Raw genomic sequence first — 17,760 nt, 5'->3', positions numbered from 1 at the left:
AAAATGACAAAGTGGCACTGGGTGGGAAGGGAGCAAGAAAGTTTATTTTTTCCTATTTAAAATTAAAATATATGTGCTGGTTGGTTAGCTCAGTTGGTTAGAGCATGATGTTATAACATCAAGGTCCAGGGTTTGATCCCTGTATTGGCCAGCAAAAAAAAAAAAAAAAAAAAATTAATATGAAAAAATATTTTTCTAATTTATTATATTTAATGTTGCCTTTTAGGATGTATTAAAAAGTTTCCATTCTGTCAAGTAAGTACAGAAGAAGGAAAAGGAAAGATCTGGTGGAATCTTCGGAAAACCTGCTATAGCATTGTTGAGCACAACTGGTTTGAGACTTTCATCGTCTTCATGATCCTTCTCAGTAGTGGTGCTTTGGTAAGTGAAATGCATATTGGCCAGAATCAAGCTCTAGTGAAATAGCTTATTCTCCAAAGGTACCAGAAGCTTACGAGGGGTCTTCAAAAAGTTCATGGAAAATGTGTATTATGAAAAAGCTGTACACGGATTTCAAAATGTTTTGCACCAAAACAAACTCATATTAACTTTTTATAACATGTCTGAATAGAATCTAGCTTGAGGCACTAAGAAGGACAAGACAACGGTCTGAAAAAAGTCCCTAACAGAGCAACATGAATTCTGCTAAAATTGAAACAGAACAAACATCAAATTGATGGTGAAACTTGGGTGAAAGAATGGTGAAATCATTCATGCTTTACAAAAAGTTCATGGGGACAGTGTCTCAAAGAAATCAGCAGTTTACAAGTGGATAACTCATTTTAACAAGGGAAGAGGGGCTGGCCAATTAGGTCAGTTGTTTAGGACATGGTGTTGTAACACCAAGGTCAAATGTTCAGATCCCTATACCAGCCAAATGCCAAAAAAAAAAAAAAAAAGAGTGGGGGAGGAAGCAACGATTTTGAAGATGAAGCCCATAGCAGCAAACCATCCACATCAATTCGTGAGGAAAAATTAATCTTGCTCATGCTCTCATTAAAGAGGACTGACAATAGCAGAAACAATAACTAACACCAGAGATATTTCAGTTGGTTCAGCTTACACAATTCAGACTGAAAAATTACAGTTGAGCAAACTTTCCACTTGATGGATGCCAAAACTGTTGTGCCTACATCAGCTGCAGACAAGAGCGGAGCTTTCAGTGGAAAATTTAAACAAATGGGATCAAGATCCTGAAGCGTTTCTTCAAAGAATTACAGAGATGAAACCTGGCTTTACCAGTATGATCCTGAAGACAAATCACACTCGAAGCGATGGGTACCAAGAAAGCAGACCGGTCAAGAGCAAAGGCCATGGCAACAGTTTTTTGAGATGCTGATGGCATTTTGCTTGTTGACTTTCTGGAGAGCCAAAGAATGTTAACATCTGTTTATTATGAGAGTATTTAAAGAAAGTTAGCCAAAGCTTTACCAGAAAAACACCCAGGAAAGCTTCACCAGCGAGTCCTTCCTCACCACAGCAATGCTCCTGCTCATTCCTCTCACCAAACTCAGGCAATTTTGCAAGAGTTTCCATGGGAAATTATTATGCATCCAACTTACAGTCCTGATTTGGCTCCTATTGACTTCTTTTTGTTTCCTCATCTTAAAAAATATTTAAAGGGTACCCATTTTTCTTCAGTTAATGTAAAAAATACTGCATTAACATGGTTAAATTCCTTGGACACTTAGTTCTTTAGGGATGGATTAAATGGCTGATATCATTGATTACAAAAGTGTCTTGAACTTGATGGAGTTTATGTTAAGAAATAAAGTTTATATTTTTTATTTTTATCTTTTAATTCCATTTTTCCACAAACTTTTTGAAGTCTCCTCATACACTGAGTTTAAAAATCATAAGAGGAGGTATATCTCTGCCTTGCAGAGCTTGGCACCTAGGGTTTAACTATGCAACTATTCAGTTCACAACAAAACTGAACCATGAAACAGCCACATGGAATTTCTCATCTCGTGTTTATCTGACAGATGTTTTCCTCATCAAGAATCATTTGCAGAGGCATTCTGTAACTATATTTCCTTCCCCATCAAATGCCATCCAGTTTTCCCTAATAATCATATTAACATTTGTAGACTAAAATATTTTGTTTTCTTTATGTGTAATCAACTTATTCTTTCAAAATAAGTTAGGTCATTCAGGGAATCATAGAAAGTAATGTTGGAATAGGCCAATTTTCTCTCTCATTAACAGAAGTTCTAGTTATTTTCTGAGTTCATATTGCTTCACTAAAAGCATGTCTTTGTAACAGTAATTGAGCTAGAGACTCTGGGTAAGAAATAGGGAAGCAAACACATAGTAAATCAATAAATACTTTGACATTTCCCTGCCAACCTTTCCTAGTTAATTTTAGCCTTTAGATTTTGTCTAATAATGTTTGTGTGACATTGCCCAATATTTATCAAATTATTGCTTTTTCCTTAATATTATTCTAAGCAATTATTTTCAAGTATTTAGGGGAGGCAAGCCATTGAAGTAAAATAAAGTATTCTTGATTCACAGGCTTTTGAAGATATATACATTGAACAGCGGAAGACTATCAAAACCATGCTGGAATATGCTGACAAAGTCTTCACTTATATATTCATTCTGGAGATGCTTCTCAAATGGGTAGCTTATGGATTTCAAACATATTTCACTAATGCCTGGTGCTGGCTAGATTTTTTGATTGTCGATGTAAGTATCTGAATTGTTTTAAAAAAATTTTTTTAAAGAGGCAAATTGACTATTCCTTATATTAGTATGATTAAAACCTTGACTTTAAGAACCTAGTTTCACTAATGCTGACACAATTAATCAGTTATTTAGAAAAAAAAAAAAAACTACAATAAATGCAGCACTGAATAATGTCTCACAGAAAAAATATAGAGGAGGTCCTAACGTGTGGATGCGGTAAGAGAAAACACAGAGAGAGTTGTTATATACCACAAGCAGACAGTTCTTCTTTTTCTCAGAGTTAAGGACTTCATGGTAGGAATAGCTAAACAATTTTTTAATTGACAGATCTAAGCACTTACCTTATTAACAGTTCAATGAAGAAAACATCTCCAGGAGTCAAAATCAAGACAGACTGGGGCCAGGAATTGTGAAAATTGCACTTTAATTCTTTACTAGAGTACATGTGACTAAATCATGCTAAATTAACCCATTTACTGTATTCATTCAGCCACATACCCACAGAGACAATAAAATGTATTTCCATTTTTAAATCAGTAGTTGATATCCCAGTAGCTAATCAGATATTTACCATGCAAAGAATTAGGTGTAGATCTGCTCTGAATCTGATTATTTTGGGGTCAGTAGTCATAGGGATGTTGCCAATTATGGAATCTATCTGACTTATAGCCTATTTTTTTTATTCCAAACCATGGAAAGGCACTGGAGCAAAATGACAGTCATCTGGTGCTTTGAAGTCTGTGATATTCCATTGCAAAAAGCTTCACAGCTTCCCAGCAAAACAAGGTGCTTCAAGCACTATCTCTAGCTGTTTCCTAGCAATCATAAAGCACTTTATTTTTAGTTCTAACACCTGCCAATATAAATCAATGATTGCTGTATGTGTGCATTCATTCTTTTTATCATTTTTGACAAGTCTGGGTCTATACAAATTCTACCCCCCTACCACACATACATACTCATAATTCTATAACTAAAATTTGTTTAACCCTTTAAGTTGATACTACCAAGTCACTTTTAACAGACCAGAAATTACTTCCATGGCTAGCTTTTCATGAATAGTAGAGACCAATCTCAATATTGTCCTGAAAAGCCACCTACAAAGGGAAGTTTAATATTCTCATATTCTGCAGTTGGAATGGCCCTTAAAGAATGTCTAGCCTTTATTCTAGATATTAGGAAACAGAAGCCTCAGTTTAAGTATTTTTCTTGAGATAGCACGACTACTTAATTCAAAAATACTTTTGACAAAGCTGATACTAGTGTCCAAATTTCCTAATTCTCAATTCAGCATCTCTTCTACCCCATAGTATACTGTCTAACTGATGGAGTATAAATGTGTTGGTCATATTAGGCATGTGTGTGTGTGAGAGAGAGAGAGAGAGACTGGCTTTGGAATTGAGCATTTTTCACCTTCTTCCTAAAATGTCAGAACAGTGAAAAATTCAATAATCCTTTCTGATTCAAAAATATTTTTGTCATGGATGAAGATCACTTAAAAATGTAGTAGAATTTCTCCAGTAAATTCTGACTTACAGAAATGAAATACTACCTTGTACTTTAAGTATTTCTATGTATTTCCCCCATATAGAAAATATGATTATGATGTAAAATCTCTCAAGATTAGAGGTCTTACATTGTGTTTGTATCTTAGACACATAATTTAGATACTTAGGTATCTATTGAATAATGTTTAAATGAATAAGTGAATGACAAAAGAATGGTGTCAAAAAATTACTTCCTCTTTAGTGAGTCAAAGCTAGCAGATTGGATCTGGTTACTTAAAGCCACCTACCTTTGGGCAAGTTATTTTTTCTTAAATGGATCAATTTTTTTTCTTTTCTCCCAAAGCAGGGGCTGAAATACATGAATTAATGTAACCTTAGATAACAACTTGTTCTTAGACCACTGAATCCACTAAGCTAAAGTAAGCATAAAGTTAAAACAGTTTTTGGAAGTACAAGTAAAATATACTTAATAGGCTTCATAATCCATAGGGTATATTGCTGTAACAAAACTAAACAACCACAGAAACCTAAAAACAAAAATAAAAACTTTTCTTTCAAATGTATCTTTCAGAAAAGACATTCATATACTTGAGAAAAGTATCTATGCAAAAAATGTAACATCTTCAATTCCATACCTAAAAGTAAAACTAGATTACAGTGGACTACCTTTCTAACCTCCTAAAATTCGTTCATTCATTCAGTTAATATTTTGAGTACCTAATAAGGGCCATACGCTATTCTAGACAAAGGAGATATGAACAAGACAGACCATGCCCTTCTTAGAGGTTTTACTCCAGAGGTCGGAGGGAGGTGACAGTAAATATGTAAACAAATAAAATTTAAAAATAGATTAAAGCAGATTGCGATTACTGCTATGAAATACAACAGAGTAAGAGGATAGAAAATGACTTCAGGGTGAGGAGGAGGAGGAGGAAAGTATTAGCTAGTGTCCAGGAAGGTGCCTCTGAGGAGGTAAATAGGGAGAAGAGGACAGTAATTCAAAGACCTAAGCAAAGAAAGAACAATCTGGAGGCCCTGCAGTGGGAATGAGCCAAGGAGATTCAAGAGTCAGAAAGAAAATTGGTGTGCTTGTGAGTGATGAAATATGAGTGAGAGGGGGAGAAACAATCCAGGTATATAGAGGCCATGGCAAGTTCATATCTTATTGTAATTTATAAAATATATATTGTGTAATTTATTATATGTTAATTATTATTACAATGGGAAGCTCTTGGGGCAGAAAAAGCAGGGATTTGATCTACTGTTTTAAAATGACCACATCTGGCTATGAAGAAAGAAAGGCAAAGAGTAGAAGTAGGGGATCGATTAGAAAGTTGTTTTAATAATCCAGGAAAAAGATTTTGTCTAAGACTAAAGTGATGAGACTTACTGATGGACTTGATGTGTGAAGAAAAGAGGATTCAACAAATAGATTTTCTTTCACTCTGAACTAATAGGTAGAGGGCAGAACCATTAACTGGAATAGGGAATATCAGAAAAATAACAGGTTTGAAAGAGTAGGAAGATGTGTGGTGGGAGAGGGAGATCTATTAAGTTTAAGATGCTTATTAGACATTCAAGAGGAGATGCTGAATTTTATACAAGTCTAAAGCTCAGGAGAGAGCCAGAGCTTGATTTATGAATTTAGGGGTCTTCAGGATATAGATGGTGTATTAGTCCATTTCTGTTGCTTATAACAAAATACACAGAACTGAGTAATTTGTAAGAAATGAAATGTAATGCTCACAGTTTCATAGACTGAGAAATTCAAAGTCCAGGAAACACATCTGGCAAGGGTCTCTGCTATGGAATGATTGAATTGTGTCCCCCAAAGCTTATGTATTAGAAGCTTAATACCTACTATAACTGTTGAGTGTGGGAAATCTTATTATGGTAATTGAAAGGTGGGGCCTTGAATAAGTGGTTAGATTGCAGGACCATGCTGTAGTGAATGGGTTAATAATGGTGGTCAGGGGCATGGTTCTGAGGGCTTTAAACAGAGAGTGCATGCGAGTCTCTCTCTGTCCCACCATTTTCTGCCATGTGAGACCCCTGCATTGCTATCAAAAAGACCCTCACTAGATGTGTTCCTTTGGACTTCCCAGCCTCTGAAACAGGAAGCAGTAAATTTCATTTTCTTTACAAATTACCCAGATCCAAGTATTTTTTTATTAGCAACAGAGACAGACTAATACAGTCTTCTTTGGCAGTAACACAGGGATCTCAAATGGCAGAAAATGGCAGAGCAGAGAAAGAGAAAGAAGCTCTTAGTGCTCTCCTTTTAAAGCCCTCAGAACCACACCCATGACCACCATTATTAATCCATTCATTAGGCATGGCCCTCACCTAATCACCTCTTCAATGCTCCACCTTTCTATGACCGTAATAGAATTTCCCACCCTCCTAACAGTCACAGTAGGGATCAAGCTATTAATACTTAAAACTTGGGGGACACAAACCATATCAGATGGCATTTGAAGCTATGAACCTGTTTTAGCTCACCTAGGCACAGAATGCAAATTAACAAGGGCCCAGAACCAAACTCTGGAGACACTTTAATATTTAGAAGTTGGGCAAAGGAGGAGTCAGTCAGTTAGACTGAGAAGTAGTAGTTAAAAGGAAAACAGAACATGCATGGTGCCACAGAAGCCCAGAGAAGATAGTTTTTCCAAAGGAGGGATGATCAATTTTGTCAAAGCCTGCAAGGAGGTCAAGTAAGATAAGTATAGAAAATTGACACTTGGATTTGAAACATGGTCATCATTGGTGCTGTGGATTAGAGATATCTCATGGAAGTGATGGGGATAAATTACTGATTAGAAAGATTGAGTAGAGACTGGAGATGAAGAAATAGAGACTGCAAGTGTGATAACTTAGGTTGGAATCAACGACAGCTTAACTGATGCCTCTGTCTGCCAGAATACTGCACTAGATGGACCACTTTTTCTGATTCTGTACAATTCTTTTATTCTTATCCAATGGTCAGAAAGATACTGCCTTCATATAAAACCCAAAATATACTATACTATTCTATAACCATACAAACTATACTATAGATGCAGCTGTTGGCCACACAATGAACTAAATACATAATTTAATCAATATTTATTTAAAGTTTATTGAAAAAAATCATATTTCCTGTGACCCTTATGGATTTTTGCATTAATATCATCCCTGAGAAAATTCATCTGAGCATCTACCAGAACTTTAAGTTTGGTTCTAACCTATCCTAAGGAGCTGATGTATCCAAAATAAGCTCCAATAAAAGATTCGACCACTGTGAAATATTTATTGTCCACAGGTGATTTCCACTTTACAAACAGCACAGGTTGCCAATAAGGCTGAATGGAGATACTTGATATTTGCAATTGTGGAACTCTTCCTGCTTGCTCAAGGGTTGCTTAGAGTCTCCATCAGCTGCTCTGTTGAGGTGATCAAAAGCAGAACAGGGGCACTTTCTGTTCCTAATGTGTGTTTCCAGTTGCCAGCATCCTCTAGAATCCAGTGGTTCCTCCCTTAGTTCTTGACATTTATTCTTGGCATATTGGCATTTTCACTAATGAAGCTAGATTAGTAGTAGTAGTAGTAGTAGTAGTAGCAGCAGCAGCAGCAGTGGTAGTAGTAGTAGTAGTAGCACACTATGATGCCTAGCACTTTTTAAGCACTTATTGTGGGAATGGCACTAATTAAGAGCCTTACATAGTAATAATGAAAATTGCTAACCCTGATTTAATGCTTACTATGTATGGGTGCTACTTAAAGCACTTTGCATATGCTAATTCATCTAATACTTAAAAAAGTATGAGTTAAAAACAATAATTATTCTCACTTTTCAGATGGGGAAGCAAAAGTAAAGAAAGGTTGAGTTACTTGCCCAAGTTAAAATAGCTAATAAGTGGCTAAGCTGTATTTTATACCCAGGTAGTGTGGCTCTAATGACTATGCTCTTTATCCCTACTTTACAAACCTCATTATAAATGTCCCTTTTAATTATACAGTATTTATGGATCCATTTAACAGTCCTATGAGTCTTATTATCTTTATTTTGCTACAGGTTTTATTTCTATTTTGCAGGTTTAGAAATGTCATACTGTTGGTAGGTGGCAGAGCCACCTCTATCCAGCACTGTGATCTTTGCTCCATATTTTGTAATAGGGCACAGATCTATTTGATAGATTGTGTTGAACTTGTCAGAGTTCCCACATGACACTGAAAGGTACTTGCTTATAAGTGGTGGTGGATGAAAACAATGAGAAGGTGCCTTGCCAATATGTATACACCTGCCTTGAATTTCAGCTGGAGTTCCTGTAGCAAGAATTAGGTTAAATTTTTTTTAAAACTTTGGAATAAAGAAACAATAACTATAAATTATTGCCATATCCCAGCAATTTCTGATCTGTCTCCAGACATATTTCCATGTAAACAATCTAGGATGTGGTTTGACTTGTCTTATAAATGTCTCTTACTAGGAATGATTCACTTTGTCTATTTTTTAAAGGATTTAAATCTTTTTTGGCATTATTAATTTATAAATAAAAAAAATTTCTCACAGGCTAGGTTTAAAAAGACAATCCTATTAATTTAACTGTAAATTTCTATAACCCATTCTTTGGAAGATTATAACCTGTAGCACATATTTTAGTCTCTAATTCTGGTCTTCCCTGAAATTCCAAACCACATTTCTAATTGCCTCCTCCACAATACCTGTCAATGCTCCTATCTGTGTACGTTCATTACTTTTCCCCATCCAATCATGCATTTCTTCCTGAATTCCCTATTTAATCTGGTGCTAGTATATCTATGAAGCCAAGCCAGATCTGGTCATCTTCAGCCTGTCTCTCTTTCATGTCTCACAGTCAATCAATCATCAAGTTCTCCTCCATGTTACCAATTAACAAGTGAATTGGGGGTCTGGCCCCTCCCTTTCAATGCCACGTCACCACCACTATGACTGACTGGACCAAGCAATGGCTTACTAAATGTTCTCCCCGCCTCCAGTCACCACCTCATCAAATATATCCTTTACAAGATCCAAATGGCCCTTGCTCTTCCTAAAGTCCTTCCCATAGGATATTACTCATCAGCCAGGATTCTAAATGGTGATGGTAAAGGCAGAAAAGGTTCTCATCTGTGATATTTTTAAAATTTGTAACACTGTAATGTTAATAACAGATAACCTTTTTTGAGCCATAAATTGTTTTATGTCTTTAATGTCTTTTTATTCATCTAATCTTCACAACAACGTATGAGGCATCTACTATTAACATCACAATTTTTCAGATGAGGTAATTGAGGCACAGAGCAGTTACTTAGCTGTTAGGTGACTATGTAACATACATTAATTATCTAAAATGTCAGAAAACAATTTGTATTTTTTCAAAAAAAAAATAACTAAACCTGTGGATAGATTCATAATTACATACTCCATAAACAGCAGTAATAATGCTCACTATCACTCAAACCAGCACTTCAAATATTTTCCAGTGGGGTGCTTGATTAAAGATGATGCATTCATTGACAAAGATACTGTGATTTGTCTTTTCAGCATAAATAAGATAGTGTTATTTTGATTTAATCATCTCAAAATTACTGAATTAAGAAACCCTGACAAGAAAATAAACTCAGAGAGTGATTCAAAATCCTTGTTTTAAAGCCAAAAAAACTGGTATTCAAAATGTTTAAGTGAAGTTCCTGTGGAACCTATGGCTTCCGTGTGCCACATAGCAGTCCCCAATGATGGACCCTCCAGATTTTATTTATCCTTTCCCCAGGGATAAATGCTTAGATCTCCTGCTTCCCACTACCACAATACCACCACAATGACCAGGATGTTTGCTTTTATATAGCTTGTGAGCATGGTGAATTTCGAATCATGTACAAAGTTAAAGATCAATAAATAAACTAAAAGCCTAAGATAGAAGTAGAAAAGATATCAAAGGCAAAAAGGCAGTTCCTGAGTTACAAACTTTCCTTACACAAAAATAAACTCCCATTTCTGACTGACACTGCACAGGAGCTGCTCTTTGCTCTCACAGCTACTGGAAACTGTCACTCCATTCCTGCTATCTGTCACCTCACCCACCCCAGCTGACCAAATCCTTCCATCACCAGCATTCCCACCTCCCATCTTCACCAGAAGTCCTTTACCACCAGTCCTGTGGAAGCTTCGTACCAGTCCCTCACCACTCACTACCTGAGGCCCTTTGTGCAAGGAGGGGTTTAAAGTATAATGCCCTCCAAACTGAGAAGGTACTTTGAGATTGAAGAAGCAAGCAAATCCAGAAGTACAAAGATATTTATTATGGGAGTGATTTACACACAGGAAAGCTGCACACAGCAAAGAATCAGATATCTACAGAAGATAATAGTTCTAGCTCTCCGCATTGAGGCAAAGTTCTTTTCTTTATAGCAAAAGCTTGGTTACTAAAAATAACTTTAAGGAAACAGGTTAGGAAAAAATAAGTTGATAACATCATTCACCAAGTGCTTTGTGATCCATGAGGCAGAGGGTCTTGTGATGTTGGTGCTCAGATGACTGACACCACTTGCTGTAATAAATTATTCACTTTCTGAAATCTGTGTTCTTTTACGGCTTGCCCTAAGGTTGATGTATAACTGGTCAGTGAAACAGAGAAATGAGGTTAAGCAGGAGTCGACAAGGCAGACAGGGCACAGAATGGCGTTGGTTTTGTCCACCCTCTAACACCCTTTCTGAGAGCTGCCTAGCAGATAGGAAATAGGGCTGCTCTGAGGTGTAAGCAGGGAGGTGTATACCTAGCAATCTGATGTTCCAGGTGCTCTTTCCCTAAGAATTATTGAGTAATCCACATGCCATTTAAACCCTTGGATACTATTAATGGTAAAACCTCAACTGCATGATACACTAAAAAAGGATTTTGTGGTCTGATGGGGAAACCCAATCACACTATGGATTACTATTTCTAAGTTCTGACTTCTGTAGTAATTACAGATTTTACTCTGTAAGCTGTGAAGATGTATTTCATTCCACTCTCTTGCAGGTTTGGAGTGGGGTGGTTGAAGGGACTCAAGGGTGTCCAGCTGTTCTGTACACACTTTCAATACATTCTGTTTTCAGCTCTATCCATCATCCCCCTGTTTTTGAGGAACCTGATGCCTTTAGAGCCTTTAGAGCAGTCATTGAAACAACGTGATTTGCTCCTTCAGGCACCTGGGTTTCTGCTGCTTTTTCTCTGATGAGAAAGTAATTATTCCTGTGCTTTCCATAGTCCAGAATTTTTGTAAACTCTTCTTGTTGTCTCTTATCCCATTCTCTTTGTCTGTATTCCCTTGCTTTCCTTCTAGTTGAATTTCAATAGGGAAAATAAATAAATTTGTTGTTCAAACATATTAAACTGAAAACCTAGAGAATCTGTGTTTTACTATTTGGTTAATGACCTTTTATGTACTGATTTGTAGGAGCTCTTTTTTTATTTTTTATTGAAATATACTGATTGTACATACTTATAGGGTACAGAGTTGTATCTCAATACACGTATACAATGTGTGTTGTTCTATTCAGGGTAATTAACCTATCCATCATAGCAAAACTTAATCATTTCTTTGTATGTGCACATTTGAGCTCCTCTCTTCTAGACATTTGTTTACATTCAGGAAAACATTGACTGTAGAATTCTGGGTCAACTGTACACCAATAGGGCTTATTTATATTATAGAAATTTAATACTATGTAGCATGTGGTATGAATAGTTTTTCTATTTGGGCTTTTCTCCCTTGACTTTTTTTGTCATATGGAAATTTTTTATATTGATTTGGTCAAATTTTTAGTCTTTTTTTTTTTTCCTTTTTGGTTTTCTCGTGCTTATGAAGACTCTCCCACTTCAACATTATTAAAAATATTCTTTTTTAAAAAAAAGTTTTGTAATTTGAGGAGTTTTGCTTATTCCTTTGCCCATTAATTTTTATGTTTTAATTTTTGATCAATCTAAAATTTAATTTGGTGTAAGATGTGAGCTGGGACTGCAATATTATTTTCCTTCAAATGGTTTCTCATTTAATGAATAATCAGTTGTTTCTTCCTCCTCTCACTGAAAATCATACCCTTATCCACCTGCTAAATCCCAGTATGCGTTGGGTCTAATTTGAACTTTATTTTGTTTTATTCACTTCTTTGTCTACTAATATGACAGTTTTAATTGCTGTCAATTTATAATTGATTTTAGTATCTGGGGAATTTGTCCTCTCCGATTGCTTTTCTTCTTAAACAACAACATTTTAAATAATATTATTCTCACTCTTTTATTTTTTATATTAATTTTTTTAAAGTTTGTAACAGTTCAAAAAGTACCTATACAAACTTTTTAAAAAGTTAATATGAAAGATACATTAGTTAACTACCTAAAATGATTATACTATTGCTTATAAGAATTTTTCAGTTGATTTTCTTGTTCTTTTGAGGTTCTCAATAATATATTTGCAAATAATGACTTCTCCCACTTTTCCAATTCTTATAACTCTTATTTCTTTTACTATAAAGTGCTAAATAATAATGTTAGTGATAGGCATATTATTTTCTTCTGGTTTTAATGTGAATGCTTCTAGATTTCACCATCAAAAATTATACAACCTTTAGATTGAAATATATTATCAGGATATATGGAGATGACAGATGTTTTTTATCTTTTAACTGTTCATGTTGAACTTAAACAATTATCTTTAGCCATTTTTAAGGGGAATAAATTTCTATTGCTTGGTTCATTAATCAATCACTGGACTTTCAGGCTCTTCTTCAGAACCATCAACTCCCTCCTGCATTATTCTTTTCTTTCTCAGTTGCAGCTGCCATAGGAATGTGGAAAGGTGTGGATGACAACCAAACCACCCCCTGAAACCTCTAGCACAGACATTTTTACGTATTTATTCTGTAATGTGGTATGGTACCTAGATTCAAGTAAATTTATACTAAAAATTCACTTTGGGGAAGTGGGCTTCTGTTACACACTTTAGCACACTTTAGCAAGAGTGCCTTTTGTTTTTAGCACAAAAGAGATGACATTTAAAACACGTGTACCAAAAGGTTGGAGAAAAATTTGATGAGGTGAAAAACACACTGGACGTGAAAACAGAAGACCTAAATTCTTACAGAAGACCTTAAATTCTTCTATATGTGTACCTATTCTTGCCTTTTCTTGGATTAGTCATTTGACCATGTTCAGACACAAGAGATAGTGAGTGAAAGAGGTCAATGTAAATTGTAAAGCATTCTACCAGTACAGGCCATTATCTTCAAGGTTTAAGTATATTGGAAATCTTTAAAATTCATGCAAAGAGTTATCTCTGCTGGTAGTAGAGATTTAAAGCTCTTATTTCAAAATCATCTTAAAGAATGTTAAGTTTTTCACAACATTAGTTAACCCAATAAAATTAGTTTTTCCCCTATACAATATGACATTATGGCTTAAGTCAAATGCAAACTAGAAAAAGATGTGATTGATCAGATTGTGGTAAGCTTATTAGAGTGACTTGCATGGAAAAAAATAATTATTTTAAATTACTTGATTAAACCAATCTGCAGTGAATATTCTCAAAGTCCTAAAAAATCTCTTAAATTCCCTCTATTTTACCAAATAAATAAAATATACTGTAGATCCCAGTACAGGTTTGTCAGGAAATCCAATGTCAGGCAGTTTTTGATGCTCTCTCCTTTGGAATTTTTAGAAACTCTGGGACATATGCAGCTTAAAAAATTGAAAGTTCCTCTGATGCTCACTATATAAGGGCTGCAACTCTGGCATTTTGTCCTCTGGGCCAGGATGTCCATTAAAAGAAGTGCAGTTTCATTAATGCCCAATAACACAAAGTTCCATCCCAGTGTAGGGTGGTTATATGCAAGTGGCAGCTCTCAGTCTTTGAAGCCACAACTTCCTATCCTTCCAGCACACACTGGTTTGGAACATTATCTTTATTTTTCTTTCAAAGTATGAGCTTCTTACTTCAGAGTCTTGAGAAATTTTCAGCCACTTCCCTTTAAAAGCTCAGGTCTCAAATAAAGGACTTGGTTGGAAGGATGAGGGACGTCTTCAGATAGTAACTCCAGAAACATAAAGCTGTTAACACCTGAGGCAAAGGAGCCCACAACACAAAAGCCTGTGTGTTCTCTAATAACTTTTCTGATCTTTCCAGGCTTCTGTAGCAATGAACGGAAGACAGAAATTAGCCTGCAACTAATCAGATTTAACATCTAAGTCGATTACTATTCTGTTCAATTCTGTAAGGTTTATGCTAAGTTAAACAATCAGGGGACAGTGACTCCATTTGCCTTTTAAGCCTAGGTTCTGGTTTTGGTGTCACCCTTTATACCATGTGTTCTTAAGCAGATCACTGATTTCATCCTGCCTCACTAGATTGTTGGGAGAATTTACTTAGATGCATTTTCAACAGCCTTTTTTTTCACAGAAAATTAAGTCCTAATGCCCATAAGGCATCCAGTGGATGTAATGAATTAACTTTTCTCTTATGCATCAAAGAAAGCACTAGTTGTCCTTGCAAAAATTGAGAAGATAGTCATTCAAGTTATTTTCTGTGTTCTGTGGTTCAGATGAAGAAGGATTGTTCTTAATGGTTGTAAAAGGTCAATACGATGCTTTTGAAGTTAGATCATTTGGGTTCATGCCCCCAACTCCACCTCTGACTAGTGATGGGGTGGTGCTCAACTTCCTCACCAATTAAAAGGTGATAGTAGGGCCGAGCCCGTGGCGCACTCGGGAGAGTGCAGCGCTGGGAGCGCGGTAGTGACGCTCCTGCCGCGGGTTCAGATCCTATATAGGAATGGTCGGTGCACTCACTGGCTGAGTGCCAGTCACAAAAAAGACAAAAAAAAAAAAAAAGGTGATAGTAATTGTACCTACTTCTTGGGATTTATGAGTAGGCATATGATTCTATTAAAAGAAAATCAAAGCAAATAAAGTCCACCTCCTGAAAAGAACATGTCTTTTTTAATCTTTCATATAGTTAAGTAAAATTTAGCTAAAGTCCACCTCCTGAAAAGAACATGTCTTTTTTAATCTTTCATATAGTTAAGTAAAATTTAGCATATGTATAAATATCAGAAAGATATATTATCACTCTGAATGAAAGGTTCTGTATTCCAGGTAAAAATTTCCCCTTATTAATTTATCCAGCACATATCGACTAAAGTATATTCAACCAGACAGTGTCAGGCATATTAAGTGTCACCCCAGCCAATGAAAAGCTTATGTGACCTGGAAGGGGAGATAAGATATCTAACCAACTGATTCTTTTACACAGTAAATGCCTCCAGAATGCATAACCAAGATGCTACATAAACTCAGGAGAGAAACATGATTTCTAATCTATAATATTAAGCACAGATACACGGAGGATGGCTTTTTTAACAAACTCCCAAATTATCAATGGTACATGCACAGGTTAAAAAGGGGTGCATAGTGTGAAATATCTAGCTGGAGGGTTTATAAATGTTTATTAAAATGAGCAAGTATTCTGGTTTCACTGGTAAGAAAAGCAATAGCATGAGATAATGCTGGAAATGTAAGATGACCCCACTACATGGAAGATAAAGGTTGTCAAGGTATGTCCAAACTTTTATTTGGTTGGCACTAAATATACACCTCGTCCTATGCTTTTAGTCGACAGTTTATTTCTTCGTGGACTAATTCATATTTGTTTCCTTTTGTAGGTTTCTTTGGTTAGCTTGGTAGCCAATGCTCTTGGTTACTCAGAACTTGGTGCCATCAAATCCCTACGGACACTAAGAGCTTTAAGACCTTTAAGAGCCTTATCCCGGTTTGAAGGCATGAGGGTAAGAATAGCAGCTCTCTAATGATTTATGTCAAAATTACATGCAGGTAATGATTTAGATACAGAGCAGTGCCATATGCTTCTGATGTTTATTTCATAAAATTATAGAAGTTCAGAGCAGGAATATTAGAGATCACAAAACCTAGTCTTCTGAAACTGAAGTATATTTAAACAGGCGCTTAGAAATTGTGCCAGAACTAGGACTAGAACCCACGTCTTCTGATCACAGTTCAAGGAGGTTTCTACAACATCCCAAAACTAGGTGCTGCCAGTTATTCTTTTGATTGCTTACACACTCTGAAATGACTACTGACATTCATGCTAAGAGCGGATTTTTCTTCCTCAATAGATAGTTTGATTCCTCAGAAACTACTGATAATGACTGAAAGGCAGCAAAACGGTTTTGTGGGTTTTACTTCTTGAATTAATATCAGTAATAATTGTTGTTGTACAAGAAAATGTCATTAAATTGTAGTCTCTAACAAAATCTATACATTCTAAGCCACTAAAGCAGGGGGTTCGGATAATTAAGTATTTCAGGCAACCCCCAAGGGTTTCTTTTAAAGATCTCCCTTTCATGTGAGCATTATGAAAGAGGTTCACTTTTTCCATAGTACTTGTATTTTCCTCTCCAGCTCTCTTCCTTAGTATATGTCTTATGCGTCTAAACATAAGATACACACTTTCATAGATACACACCCACTTGCCACGCCCCTCTCAATACAATTTAGCAAAGCCCCGCTTTGTTTAATCTAGCTTGCAGATGCACACAGTTGCACACGGATATTGAATTTCTTCTAGGTCATAGGGCTTTTGTGTTAGGAGGTGGTTTGTTTGGGGCAATAAAAACATTTCAGCCTTGACTTCAAAATTCATGCATGAAACCACTCTCTAGACTTTCCAGAAGCATTGTAAGCAAAGAAATTCTTGGTTTTTACATTGCAATTTTATTTTATTGCTACTGCTAAGTAAAGTTCTAAGACAAGGTAAAATTCATAAAAATTATTATATTTCAAGTTCTTTTCAATCCAATCTTTTGCCATTACTAATATTACTTAAGCCATCACCTGGCTTCATGGTTTCATATTAATAGTTCATTTTTGAGAAGAAATAGCAATTAAACAAAATTAAAAACTTACAAATTTGCTCTAATCTGAAAAATATTCTAAGTTTAGCATTTTTAATTCAGTCATATGGCAGAATTAACATTCCAGCTATAAAATATGATAGCTGTATCATGCATTTATTTGAAGATAAGATAATTTTTTGAGGTATGGAGGTCATTTTACACAAACTTTAGTAGGAAAAAACCCTGATGATTATAATACATACAGCTTAGTTTCTAAAATAAATAAAATTCAAATAGCATAGGAAATTTTTACTATTTTGGATTTCAGGTTTTGATGTTAATGTTTAAAATAATGTTTATAGTATTTAAAATAAAACAATAGTTCCATTTAATATAAATGCTTAACAAAATAGTCCATTATGAGCTAGATTAAATTAGATAAGAAAAAATACTGTCAATCTCCCTAGAGATTTTAAAATACATCTTAATCTCTTCTGAAATTAACAAAAGGAAAGGTGACTGAATTCCCCCATTATGAAATAGGTCAGCCTGGTTTGGTGAAGTGGCATGTGCCCCAAAGTGAATATTTAAGAGATTGTGGAATAATAATAATGGGAACATATTCAATACTTTTATATCCAAAAATAAATTCTACATCTTTTCCTAATTCAATAT

General features: G+C 35.4%; 1 protein-coding gene across 16 annotated transcripts in view; it reads left to right on the top strand.

The window, feature by feature from the left end:
* LOC134385062 (sodium channel protein type 3 subunit alpha) overlaps positions 1 to 17,760 on the top strand; it is an 82,534-nt gene that overhangs the window by 56,927 nt on the left and 7,847 nt on the right. For 14 of the 16 annotated variants that reach the window (XM_063107042.1, XM_063107026.1, XM_063106993.1 and 11 more), the window contains 3 exons: positions 227 to 381; positions 2,518 to 2,691; positions 15,895 to 16,017. In XM_063107042.1, coding sequence (XP_062963112.1) covers positions 227 to 381; positions 2,518 to 2,691; positions 15,895 to 16,017 — 452 coding nt within the window. The remainder of the gene's footprint in view (positions 1 to 226; positions 382 to 2,517; positions 2,692 to 15,894; positions 16,018 to 17,760) is intronic. The other 2 variants (XM_063107010.1, XM_063107003.1) reach the window with 1 other exon arrangement.

The sequence above is a fragment of the Cynocephalus volans genome, chromosome 1 (genome assembly GCF_027409185.1).
Source record: "Cynocephalus volans isolate mCynVol1 chromosome 1, mCynVol1.pri, whole genome shotgun sequence".
NCBI lineage: Eukaryota > Metazoa > Chordata > Mammalia > Dermoptera > Cynocephalidae > Cynocephalus > Cynocephalus volans.
Note: the sequence above shows the minus strand (reverse complement) of the source record. Positions and strands in the feature narration are given on the sequence as shown.